Raw genomic sequence first — 13,156 nt, 5'->3', positions numbered from 1 at the left:
GGTTAAGTGAGTTAGGGTCAGGAGCGGTTAGGTTAGTGTGCGATAGTGACGGACCTTAGGGTTAGGGTTTCGGTTAGGGTAGTGGATAGTTGTGTATGTAAGGTTTAGTGTTTGTTTGTTAGGATTTAGGTGTGCTTGTGTTGTGTATGTGGTTTTTGGTCAGGGAATTTGTTTTGTTTATTGGTTGTTGTGATGATGTGTTGAGTGTGTGTGGTGTCGTGTTTCTGAGCTGTCGATGATGTGGTGTCGGTGATGTTGTTGTCGATGTTGTGTGCTGTCGGTGTTATAACCTAGAACCATATATATATATATATATATATATATATATATATATGTATATATATATATATATATATATATATTTCACAGTGTACAGTCCTCTTCAATAGATAAGCTATTTTAAAATACTTACAAATAAGACTGTTTACAATGCCATTACAAACTTATTGTATGTAAATCTTTTTAAAAGTTCTACAATGGAATGTCAAACAGAAAAAAGCCTAGCATCAGACATGAAAAAAAATAATACCCAAAACACAGAAGGAAAAACAAGTTAACTTCAAGTGTTTTTTTTTTGTGGCAATCCTCCCTCCACCCAATAATGTGGAGAGCAAACTCTAAAAATCCCCAAACGTGTGTATATATATATATATATATATATATATATATATATATATATATATGTGTGTGTGTGTGTGTGTGTGTGTGTGTGTCTATATCCATATATATATATATATCCATATATATATATATATATATATATATATATATATATATATATTTATTTATTTTATATTTGTTGACCGGGATAGTCTGACTGGATACATGTCCACTTTCAGTGGAGGCCCGGGGAGAAAAGCACCAAACTTACAAACAGATAAAGATAAGCAAGTTACAGTATGTGCACAAACATTTTGTATTAACATACAAGTTACAGTCTCACATTTCAAGCTTATGAAGAATACAGTTTATATACAGAAATATATACAAATATGTTACAGTTTCTCTTATCAAACCTATAGGTGCAGCTTATATACAGAGTATCTGCAAAGATGTTACAGTTTCTCTTTTCAAACCTTTTAGTGTAAGAGGTTAGTTGCTACGAATATGAAATTGCAGGGATATGGAAGTAGATGAGGCTTTAGTCAGGGTTAGAGAAAGGACATAACCAGTGAGTTTTAAAATACTGGGTTAGATTTTTTTTTTGAACTGATTAAGGGAGGGGTTCAGGGTAAGTTCAAATGGGAGCGAATACCAGGTTTCGCCTACTGACTTTGCAAACAAAGATTTTCTAGATAGGTTGTTAGCTTTAACAGACTGAACCAAAAGTTTTGCAGTGGAACGAAGAGGCCTATTGTTTTTGTAGGGATGGATAATGTTTTTAAGGGAGGGTGTTTTTTCTGGATAGTTAATAACCTTGAATGCTACAGTAAGTTGATTAAATTGAATCAGTCTGGGGAGTTATAGCCAACCTAAGAGGTGTAGGTTTTGACAATGGTGTGTCCTGTAGGGAGCTCCTGTGGTAAACCTGGCAATTTGATTGTAGCAGTTAGAGAGTTTGCTGAGATCAGTTTTGTTCAAGTTAGTGAGGATTGATGAGGCATAGAGTAGAGGTGAAAGCAGAGGGGTACAGGCAATGGCAGTCCTAGCTAGAGGGGTGAGAAAAGGTTTGTTTTTGTATCTGGACCCAAGTTTTTTATTAACAGTTTTAATAGTTTGGATTACATGCATATCATATTTCAGGTTGTTGTCTATTATAACACCCAGGAGTTTGGTATACATATCTGGTGAGATTATGGTCCCATTGTTAGATGTTATAGTAAATGAAGGTTGAGAGGATTTGTGAGTAGGGGAGAAGTACAATAGCTTTGTTTTATTAGGGTTTAATATCAGCTGTTGATTAGAGATCCAGTTTTCCATTGTATTAAAGGTTTTCTGGGTTAAACTAAGGAGATCTGTAGGGGTAGAGGCTGAGCAGATCAGGGTGGAGTCATCAGCATATTGTATACAGGTTACATCTGGGATTACAGTGTGGAGGTCACTGATAAAGAGAGATAAAAGAAGGGGACCTAATATAGAGCCTTGAGGGACACCAAGGGTAATGGGGAGAAGAGTGGAGAGTTTGTCCTGCCAAAGGACAGCCTGCTGTCTTCCACTAAGATAAGATTGAAACCATTGTATGGCATGGTTGTTTAGGGATATTTTATTTAGGGTAAGTAAGAGTAGCTGGTGGTTAACCATGTTGAAGGCCTTGGAAAGATCGAGAAACAGGGCAGAAGATAGTTTGTTGTTGTTACTGTTGGAATTTATTACTTTAGAAAAGGAGAGGAGGGCTGGGGTGGTACTGTGCTGTGGTCTAAATCCATGCTGGGAGTTGGACAGAAGATTATTTTGAATAAGGTAGTTTAAGAGTTGTTTATGGATACACTTTTCCATCATTTTAGCCAGAGGGGAAAGGATAGCTATTGGTCTATAGTTTGACAGTTCAATGAAGCTGCTACCTTTATGGAGTGGTATGACATGGGATATTTTCCAGATAGAGGGGATAGAGGCTTCAGTTAAGGTTCTGTTTATCAGAATAGTGACAGGGTATGCTATGACATCAGCAGCTTTTTGCAGGTAGTCTGCAGGGAGGAGGTCAGCTGAAAGGGTGGTTGGTTTGAGTTTTTTAATTAGGGCTCTAATGGGTGATGTCAGAACTTTTTGGAAGCTAAAGGAGAGAATGTCACTGGGTTTGGGGGTTTCAGCATTATGACTAGTGGGTTTAAGTGTGCTAGCAATGGCCTGGATAGTTTCTGTGAAGAAACTGTTGAAGGTGTTGGCAATGGACTCTGGCGATTTTTGGGTAGGGGCTGAGCGGGTTGGAGTAGTGGATTGCTCTGGGTGGAGGAGTTTGTTAATACCTGCCCACAACTTCTGTGGTTTGTTGTAGTGTTTCTGCTGTAGATAGCAGAAATATTTTTTTTTTTGTCTAGTAATATGGATTTTTTTGCATCATTCCTATATTGTCGAAATTTGAGTTGGGATGCTTGGTAGTAGCCTGATTAAATTGTAACTTTTATTGTAAATATTTTGGTTATTGCACTTGGGCTTCAGACCAGTTGTTTTACATTAAGAAGGTTTGTGGTCTGCACTGTTGTGGCAGGACAGGTAGCTTACATCCTTCTAAGTTGTGAATTGCTGATTGAAGGCTCAGTGTCTGTTATTCTAAAAGTGTATTAGTTCTGGTTTAAGCACTTGGGCTCCGGGCCAGTTATTTTACATTATGAAGGTTTGTGCGCTGCACTCTTGTGGGGGAAGAGGCTAGATTCTACCCTTCTGAGCTGGGAATTTTTGGTTAAAGGCTTACTGTGCCTGCTCATTTGAACTGTTTTTCTGATATTGGTGCACCTTGTCTACTGTAGCATAGACTAGATTCAGGCCTGATGAATCTAGCTTTGTTTGTATAACTTAAGCACTAATCCAGGCCATCTTTTTTGGAGAAGGTTCCCCTGCACCCTAGTGGTTAGAACTTGTCAGACTGCTGGAACAGGGCTCAGTTCTGAGTTTTTTTACTAGTTAATTTGGTAATTTGTTTAAATCAGTTTGCTTGTTTTCTATTGTTATATAACAAAAAAAAATTGCACTTTATTCATCTGCTTTTACTGTAATTGTGTTTCTTCCCACTTTATTACCTTATTTTGCTTGTGCTTCTTCTTAAAAGTACTCAATTGTATTATTCTGCTGCAGTTATTACTGCTTGGTGTAGTAGCCTGATTAAATTGTAACTGTTATTCTAAGCCTTTTGGTTTCAGCACTTGGGCTTCAGACCAGTTGTTTTACATTAAGAAGGTTTGTGTTCTGCACTGTGGTGGCAGGACAGGTAGCTTACATCCTTCTAAGTTGGGAATTGCTGATTGAAGTCTCAGTGTCTGTCACTCTAAAAGCACATTAGTTCTGGTTTAAGCACTTGGGCTTCAGGCCAGTTATTTTACATTAAGAAGGTTTGTAGTCTGCACTCTTGTGGGAGGAGAAGCAAGATTCTGCCCTTCTGAGCTGGAAATGTCTGGTTAAAGGCTTATTGTGCCTGCTTATTTGATCTGTTTATTTCTGAAATTTGTGCGCCTTGTTTGCTGTAGCCCAGACGTTAGTAATTTATTAGCCATTTTGGGCTAATTTCTATTTCTTTCATTTCCCTGCTATAAAAACCGCATTTGTGCAGTTTTGGGTGCCGGTTAGCAAGGGTTAAACTATTCCCAGCTACACAAAGTCGACTCTTCAATTTTTCCCTTGGAACTAGACAAACTTTCAACTTAAGCACTCAAACCATTCATTTCATAACCCACCACTTGCTCAAAACTCATAGCAAGCACTAATTAACCTTAGCACTAGACCCCCTATACTGTCCAGAAGGACAAGGCTCTCTATTCGTCCCTAACAGCTAATCAGTAAAACAGTTCACTTTACCTATTCAGGCATGCCCAAAGGGCAGTTTCAGGTGTACTCTCCAGTCCAACTGGTGAATTTGGGCATTTTGAGGCAATGTTACAACTGCCTCATGTACATAGACCACCCTCTCCTCCTACCACCAAACACTAATATATGTGAGAGATGCAATTATACAGTCAAACTGGAAGCAAAGCTCTCTCAACCCAAGACTGGAACTGACAGTCAAGAGGAGAAGGAAAATACTTGCAACACACCACCAGTCTCACACAGACCTACTAAACCAACACCGGCAAATAACACACACAAATACACAAAAACATACCCGGAGGCTCTAAATAAAAATCTGCAAAAGCAACAGACACCTCCAAAGCAGACAGCCAAGCAACTTCCACACCCCATCACAAACCATGAAACACATACTTCACATAATCAGTGTGCCACGCAATCACAGCCCTAAAGGCAAAATAACATGCCCAACACACTAGTAATAGGCGACTCTATAGTCAGGCACACCAATGTCCCACTAACTAGGCTGGACAAGGAGAAGGTTACAGTTAGCTGCCTGTCGGGTGCCAGGATCCGCCACATAACACAAGCACTCAGGTCACTCCAGAACAAGTACAAATATGACTCTGTCATTGTCCATGTTGGTGTGAATGACCTGAGACGTACCTCCCTGGACTACATGAAAAAAGACATGGAAGAGCTCTCTGATCACGTAGCCCAGGCCGGTATGACCCTGACCTTGAGTAGCATTCTGCCCTCACCAAGAATGATGCCACAGTATAAAGACAAAATGATCAATTTCAACAATTGGCTAAGTTTCTGGTGTCATTCAAAGGGGATCCAGTATCTGTCCACCTGGGATAACATGCTCGATAAGCCATGTTGCTTCGCAAGAGATGGCTTGCACCTGTCACCCTTAGGCTTTCGAATACTGGCCAAGGCTTTTGCCACCCCATAGTGCCTTTTTTAGGCAAGGCTCAAAAGACAAACCCACCACCGTAAATAGCACAAGTAACCAAAAACTGAGGGTAATGCTACTCAACGCCAGAAGTCTAAACCTCAAAATGCATGCACTCGAGGCACTCCTTAGTATGGATAACATTGATATCTGTGCAATAACAGAAACCTGGTTTAAGACTCCAGAGAGCACACCAGCACTACCAGGCTATAACTCATACCATACTTTTCAGCCACAGAACCCGGACCAAAACACAAAAGGTGGGGGTGTATCCATATTCATCAAGGATACCCACACCTCCAGGTTAGTGGCACAGCACAATGCCTCAGAGATCATCCATGTGCAACTAACAATGGGCAAAACTGCAATTCAAATTGTAGCTTTCTACAGATCACCCACTATGACCCAGGACCCCCATTCCGCATTTCTGGAGACACTGAAAAATATGAAGGTCCTACCAAACACCCTAATATAGGGTGATTTCAATTACCCAAACATTAACTGGGAGAACTACTCAAGTACTAACTCCCTTGCCCAACGCTTCCTAGAATTTATAAACTCGAATGCCCGGGATCAACTGGTCAACACCCCCACCAGAGGTTACAACATATTGGACCTGGTCATCACCAACATGGGCGACCGGTGTTCTACACCGGAGGTCAAACCCTCGCTGGTTAGATCAGACCATAGACTAATCACTCTGGATATCCACATTCCGCCCCCACCCCAATAAAGGAAACCACCATGAAAAACTTTTCAAAAGCAAACTTCACGTTACTTAAGACCGAGGTGGAAAGTTTCAAAGTCCCCATGCTAAAGGATAACGCTGTCCAAGCTGCAAAATCCTTTACCAATACATTCTACGGGTACCTGCAAAAATGCATGGATCATGCTATCCCAATCAAAACCAAGACTCACTCCTCCAAGAAAAATAAACCAGTCTGGTGTACCTCTGCCATAAACAAGCTATACAATAGAAAGAGGAAACTAGTGCAGAAAAGAGTAAAATCCCAAGAAGGGAAGACATCCCTGATCAGTATCGGCAAGAAACTATGATCCCTCATAAAATCATCCAAGGCTAGCTTTGAAAGAAAAATTGCCAAGGACTCCAAAGATAACCACAAAGCATTCTTTAGCTATGTCAAGAACCTAAGTGGAAACTCTCAGATCTGCTCTGAGTTAGTGCAGAATGGCACAAAATACACTGAACTGACTGATATTGCCAACATTCTGGCAGACAGGTTTAGTGCAAATTTCACCCCCCTCTCACCCCCTAAAGGACCCATAACCATACCAGAAGAATGTAAAGCCCCGGCAATCACTGACACAAAGGTTAAAACAGCCCTATCCAAAGCCAAAAATACAGCTTCAATGGGACCAGATGGTGTGTCCCAGGCTGTGTCTTACACAAGCTCCAAAATGAACTAACTCCTCACCTAAACACACTGTTCAAACTCAGCCGCTCTACAGGCTATGTACCCATAGAGTGGTGCACAGCAACAGTTATCCTGCTCCACCAAGGTGGAGCCACAACGTACCCCGGGAACTATCACCCTATAAGCCTGACTAGCCTGGTCTGCAAGGCTATGGAGTGCATCATCATGGAATTCATTAACAGAAACATTGGGAGGGGAACCTTCAAACACTGGACCCTACCCAGTTTGGCTTTGTTAAGTGCAGATCATGCCTCCTAAACCTAGTGGACTTCTTTGAGACAGTTACCAAGGCTTTAGACGAGGGAAAGGAGGTCCACAAAGCCTACCTAGACCTCACAAAGGCTTTCAACATCATTCCCCATTCTGGTATTATAGACAAGCTCACCAGCCTGAACATAATCCCCTACGTCACGAGATGGGTTGCCAATTGGCTCATGGATAGAACCCACATGGTGAGAGTTGCAGGCTCTAGGTCCAACTCTAAACTAATTACAAGTGGCATCCCCCAGGGCTCAGTCCTGGGACCCCTCCTCTTCTGTATATACTTCTCAGAGGTACAGGCAAGCACAGGAGGACTGTGGCTGACCAAGTTCGCAGACGACTGCAAACTGGGGGCCATAATTGACTCTCCAGCTGATACAGACATCCTCCAGAAGGGTCTCACTGAGACGGATACCTGGTGTCAAAATCATGGCCTCAAGCTAAATGCCAAAAAGTGCATAGTCATCCCCTTTGGAAAAAACAAAGTACCCGCGAACTACCACATATGTGGTAGTCCCCTAAATACATAAAATGTAAAAAGGGATCTGGTGACCCAAGTAGATAGTAATCTCTCCTTTGATAATCATATTGCCAAAGTGGTTAGAAAATCCTTCTATGTGGTCCACCTAATCACAAAAGGGTTTGCATCTAGAACAAAAAAGGTTATTGTGCCCCTCTACTCATCACTCATCAGACCCATCATAAAGTAGAACGCCCCATTTGGGATGTACCTTAGAAGACACCTGCAGGCGGCTGGAAAGACCACAGAAGTACCTCACCAAGAGGATTACTGGTCTCAAACAGATGCCCTATGCAGCCCGACTGAAGAAACTCCAGCTGTACTCAGTTGCATACCGCTTACTCAGAGGTGCTCTCTGCCTGACATACAAGGCCATGTCGAACCCAGAATTGATGGACACGCTCCACCTAAAAAAAAAAAGACAAATCCCCAACCTCACCACAACGATAAACAGGACGTGCTGGAGGGATAGATTCCTGTCCCAGAGACACCCCATGCTTTGGAACAAGATTCCAATCTACATTAGGCCGAGCCCCTCATTAACACTCTTTAAGAGAAACCTTGACGAGTGGATGGGAACCAGAAAATTTACCCCGGAGATCACTGCAGTGGCTCTGCTGGCTCTGTTGGACCAAAGCATAGGGAACTAATCTAAGGGGGCGGCGAAAGCCGACACATTCTGGCTAGGCTTATAGATGCCCTCGGGCAGATAGCTTAGTACTTACCTATGAACCTATGATCTTGTGGGGCTTTAGAGGTGTGCCAGGTGTTCCAGGCATTATTTCTTTGGATGATCTTTAGTTTGGTTTCTTTAATGAGCCAGGGGGCAACTTTTGTTTTAATTCTAATAGAGCGTGCAGGTGCATGGTTGTCAAGGATGGCCAGGAATGTGTTATTAAAGTGTGTTACTGCCTCACCTCATGGTAGTTGTTGTAGAATTGACCAATTGCATAATTTAAGTGTATATATATATATATATATATATATATATATATGTGTGTGTGTGTGTGTGTGTGTGTGTGTGTGTGTGTGTGTGTGTGCACGCGCGCATCTGTATTAATTCCATTATTATACCAAACGTGAAAGAAGAGAAAAATCTCACAAAATAAGGTAACTGCTGCTGGTGTACACTTGTATACTAAAAAAATTGCACTGCTATTGATTTCATATGGAAAAAAAGGTATAGGTGCTGTGTTCCTTAGCATCTTGTTTGTCAAATGACTAACACTCAGGGAATTTCACCTAGGCTACCTGTAGAGATATGGGTTTTGATGGATGTTTTCTTTTGAACTTTTACTTTTCTGTCCCACTGTGAACAACAGAACCACTAACTGGCGAATGGAGACCGTCAAGTAATATGGTTTATGATTTATTCAAGAACTTTCATTTTCTGGATTTATTTCCTGATTACTCCTTGTCAAGTGTCGATTTTTTGCTCATGGTCAATCACAAACTGCCAATGTTCTTCTTTGGAAAGATCAAATGACCAGAGTTATTGGAAGTCTTTCTTTACACTGCAACTCCTAATTTTTGCCTTGTCTTTGAATGTCATTTTCAAAAAAAAAATCCCCTTGATAATTAACACTGATGGATGACTTTCTTTTTAAATTATTGTTGGGACCAAATCTTTTGGAGGAGTAATGGAGAGGTCATACGACCTGATTCCAATAATTTGTATAATAAAATAACTCATTTAATCATCACTCAAGACAAATCTTCCCTCTGTCAAGTTTCATTATGTCAATGAAACAGTAAACTTTAGGAAGTGGGAAGTAAAGTCCATCAGTCACAGGACTTCTGGAAAATTCATGTATCAGTGCAACACTGTCAAAAACAAGCAGATGCACAAATACTTGTAAATTAAAATACAGGAAAAAGTATAACTTGGCTGATAGCTATATCAACAAGTTTAATTTAAGATGCTCTCTTAAAATCCTCCTCCCCAGCCTGCTGGCACTGCAGTGTGCAATGTAATTGTGAAAAGTTCCCAAACGAGTGTTGTAGGAATGACAAAATGTCAGAAGCAAAAGACAACGGAAAAGGTTAAAATGCTCATACAATACTCAGATTCTAAGTCATAGTCATCTACTGACAGTAAACACTCAAACTTGGTAACTTAACAAATCAAAGTGCAAAAAGGGAACCTAGACTAATGTCTAATCAACAACGATTAGCAATTGGCTTGTCTGTCACATTCTGAACTAGCTGTAGCAGGCACAAAAGATAGCTCACAACATTTCTGCACAGCCATAGCTTTTTGTGGTCTATTAAAAGTATATGTTGTCCTTGGAATGCAAGAATGATTTATCTTCAATTTATTGTTCTGCTACCACAAACTTAAATAGAATACTCATATTTCAGAAATTCAGAGCATACACACCTTACAAACTAAAACCTTTGGAACTAATATGTGTATTAAGAAATAAACTGTGCATCCTTTTCAAAGGATTAATGTCTGCAATTTGTAACTGAAAATGGTCAGGCCATCATTGGCCTCTACTTTGTCAAACCAATGAAATCCATAAGTAAAATGTTCCAGAATGTTATTATAGCAATAACCCACGCCTGGGTGTGGGTAATGCTGGATTTACCCACGGTTGGTGTGGTTTGGTCACGAGGGCGAACCTTGAGTGGCCAAACAAAGACAACCGTGGGTAAATCCAGCATTACCCACACTCAGAAGTGGGTTATTGCTATTATACAATGACATTATTTAAGAAAAAAAATAATTACTTTTCTTAAATAATGGCATTGTATAATGCCTCCTTGCTGGCCTTCCGCAGCTGTCTGGTATTATGCGGCAGTTCTGATGTACTGCGCATGCGTATACTTACGCAGTACATCATAGCTGTGGGCAAAAGCAATGGAGAAAGCAAGATCTCCGTTGCTTTTTACAGACTGTCTCGCTATGTTAAATGAGTTTAACATAGCGAGACAGTTTTGAAAAAAGCAACGGAGAAAGCAAGATCTCCGTTGTTTTTTAAAGTGTCTCGCTGTGTTAAATGGGTTTAACATAGCGAGACAGCTTTAAAAAAAGCAACGGAGATGCTCCGTTGCTTTTTTTAAAGCTGTCTCGCTATGTTAAACTTGTTTAACATAGCGAGACAGGTAGTAAAAAGCAACGGAGATCTTGCATTCTCCGTTGCTGTAAAAAAAAAAAAAAAAAGAGTTATACTAATGGAAAAAGTCTGGGCGACCGGACCTTTTTCCATTGCTGTAACTCTGATTTACAACGTGCACGCTGACCAATCAGCGTGCACGTTTTGGAATATTAATGGGGGGGGGGGGGTTGTTGTATAATAAGTGTTATTAAACACACAAATCTATGTCTTTAGTGTATACTGTAATAAGATATCAGGTTTCACCAGTGTATATGTATTTTCTGTTCTTTTACTTGTGCAGCTTTTCTCCACTAAAAACAGATAAAATTATCTAGCCAGACAGTCCCAGTAAAGAAATGTCAATAAATAAATAAATGAGTAGATAAATAACTAAAGTGAGAATTGAAAATACATAAACAAAGACATAAAAAATTGATGTAGTGCATTTAAATCATGTTCAGGACTGTTACCACTTTTTTATTCAGTTCATGTTTAAGTACGTTATAAAACAATATCATACCTGCTGTAACTGGGAATGGTTCCCTTTTCTAGGTCTTTGTTTGTAAAGGGGTCGACTCGTGCACAAAGCCACTCACACTTCCCCTGGTACATTGTATCGAGCACATGCACTATGTCATCACATCGCACAGATGTCGAACAGCTGTCTGACTGACCAGAGATATTCAGATTCAGCCGGATGTAAAATGAATCTCCAGACATGACAGTTCCCTCTTCCAGGTCCTTCACTAATCTCCTGTATGCTGAAAGTTATAAAAGAAATTAGATTTTAAAAATTATAGGCATATGATGTACAATGCAACCACTTAACACTGGTAAAAGCTTTGCTTTAATGCAAATTTTACTCATGCAGTGTGATCCCTTGAAACATTTCAGCAATGTAGTTTCCAGGTTATAATGCTCCAGGTTATGATGCTGCTTTCTGATGCACTCAGTACTGATCATCTTTTTTTGATGTACGCCTTCTTTGAACTACACAAACATATTTCAGTTTATCAAAATGGAATGGGGTTTGTAACAAGATAGGTGCACAAATGTAAAAAAATCCATAAAAAAGATTTTTTTCATTAGTGCTATATTCAGAGAATTTTAGACAAGTTATAGGAGAAAAAAAAAATTTTTTTTCCATTATACTGTCATGCTTTCATACCAAAGGACAAGGGCGAGGTAAAAGTTGTGATGTTATTTTGCCAGGATTGACAGCAATGTTCATGTTTCGGTTTAGTCTAATTATATGGTTATTGCCAGATCAAATGTGGTTAATGTTCCAAAAGGATATAACAGAAAACAAACATGAAGTACTGAAAAAGGATATAGCTGAAAACATAAATATGAAGTACTGAAAAAATATAAAATTGCTTTAGATCACAAATTCTTTTTAAATAGATTAAGTATTGAGACTATTAAAGGATGACAACAAGGTATTTCAACTTTAAGACTGGCTACTAAAACCGTATTAACAAAAGGGAATGTCTTGATCAACAAAAGGAAATTATATAAAATGTATGGTAATAGGTGGCATGCATCATTCTTATTTGAAAAACAAAAGATAAGAAAACTTATTTCAGAACACAAGTTGTTACAGGTTTTTCAATTCTAAACAGCCACCCACAAACAATTACACAAAGCATTTAACTCCCCAATATTTAAAGTGTTGCTGGACTGCCTTACTATGATGTCACTGCCTTCTGGATCTTTTGACATGCTGGGAAGGACTTGCTGTGATATATATGGGCATCTCCCTTGTGTTTTCCTTCTTATGCCTGGTAATATATTATCCAGCTAACTAGCTTAGCCAAACTTATTTTTCCTAACTATTCTTACTGGGACTGCCACTTTTACTTTCCTGCAGCCTATTCATAATATTGTTACTGTACGTATCCTATTTTTCTCACCTCCTCTGCATACTATCACTCTTATTTTCTCTCAGCCCATTTTACAATTTTTCTTATCGTACATATTTTACATGTTCTGGCCTGTTCCCTCACACAATCCAGTGTAAATCTAACTAGTACCAGCTTCCTCCTCTGCTGCACACCTTCTCCCTTCCTGCACCAGACTGCTTAGCCCCCAAGTTCTTCTCAGAAAATTCCTACTAAGAATACCCACTTATGATCTTACAGTCTGTGCTTAATAACATTCCACTTACACGATCTATGCATTGACTTTGGAAAAAGCGTTATTGCATTGGGGTTATTGTTAAAATGTCTTTATTTCTTATAAACAGTCATTTCTTGTAATGTTATTTTCTTGCAAATGTTGAAGTTTTTTGTAATGTTTTCTATTTTGGAGCTTTTCTCCCCGTGCCTCTGTTGAAAATGTGCCATTGGCCCAGTCAGACTTCCCAGGTAAACAAAGGCAAAATAAAATAAATAAAAATATATCATGGATAGAAAATTACTTATAAGATACTAAAAATGTGATTTAT

At 39.5% G+C, this 13,156-nt stretch overlaps 1 protein-coding gene across 2 annotated transcripts in view; it reads right to left on the bottom strand.

Annotated features, from left to right (window-relative positions):
• CARD11 (caspase recruitment domain family member 11) overlaps positions 1 to 13,156 on the bottom strand; it is a 2,459,919-nt gene that overhangs the window by 350,191 nt on the left and 2,096,572 nt on the right. For both annotated transcript variants that reach the window (XM_044089102.1, XM_044089103.1), the window contains one exon: positions 11,231 to 11,471. In XM_044089102.1, the coding sequence (XP_043945037.1) occupies positions 11,231 to 11,471 (241 nt within the window). The remainder of the gene's footprint in view (positions 1 to 11,230; positions 11,472 to 13,156) is intronic.

Source organism: Protopterus annectens, chromosome 12.part0 (assembly GCF_019279795.1).
Source record: "Protopterus annectens isolate FY-2018-M chromosome 12.part0, PAN1.0, whole genome shotgun sequence".
Lineage (NCBI taxonomy): Eukaryota > Metazoa > Chordata > Ceratodontiformes > Protopteridae > Protopterus > Protopterus annectens.
This window is presented reverse-complemented; position numbering and strand designations above follow the sequence as displayed.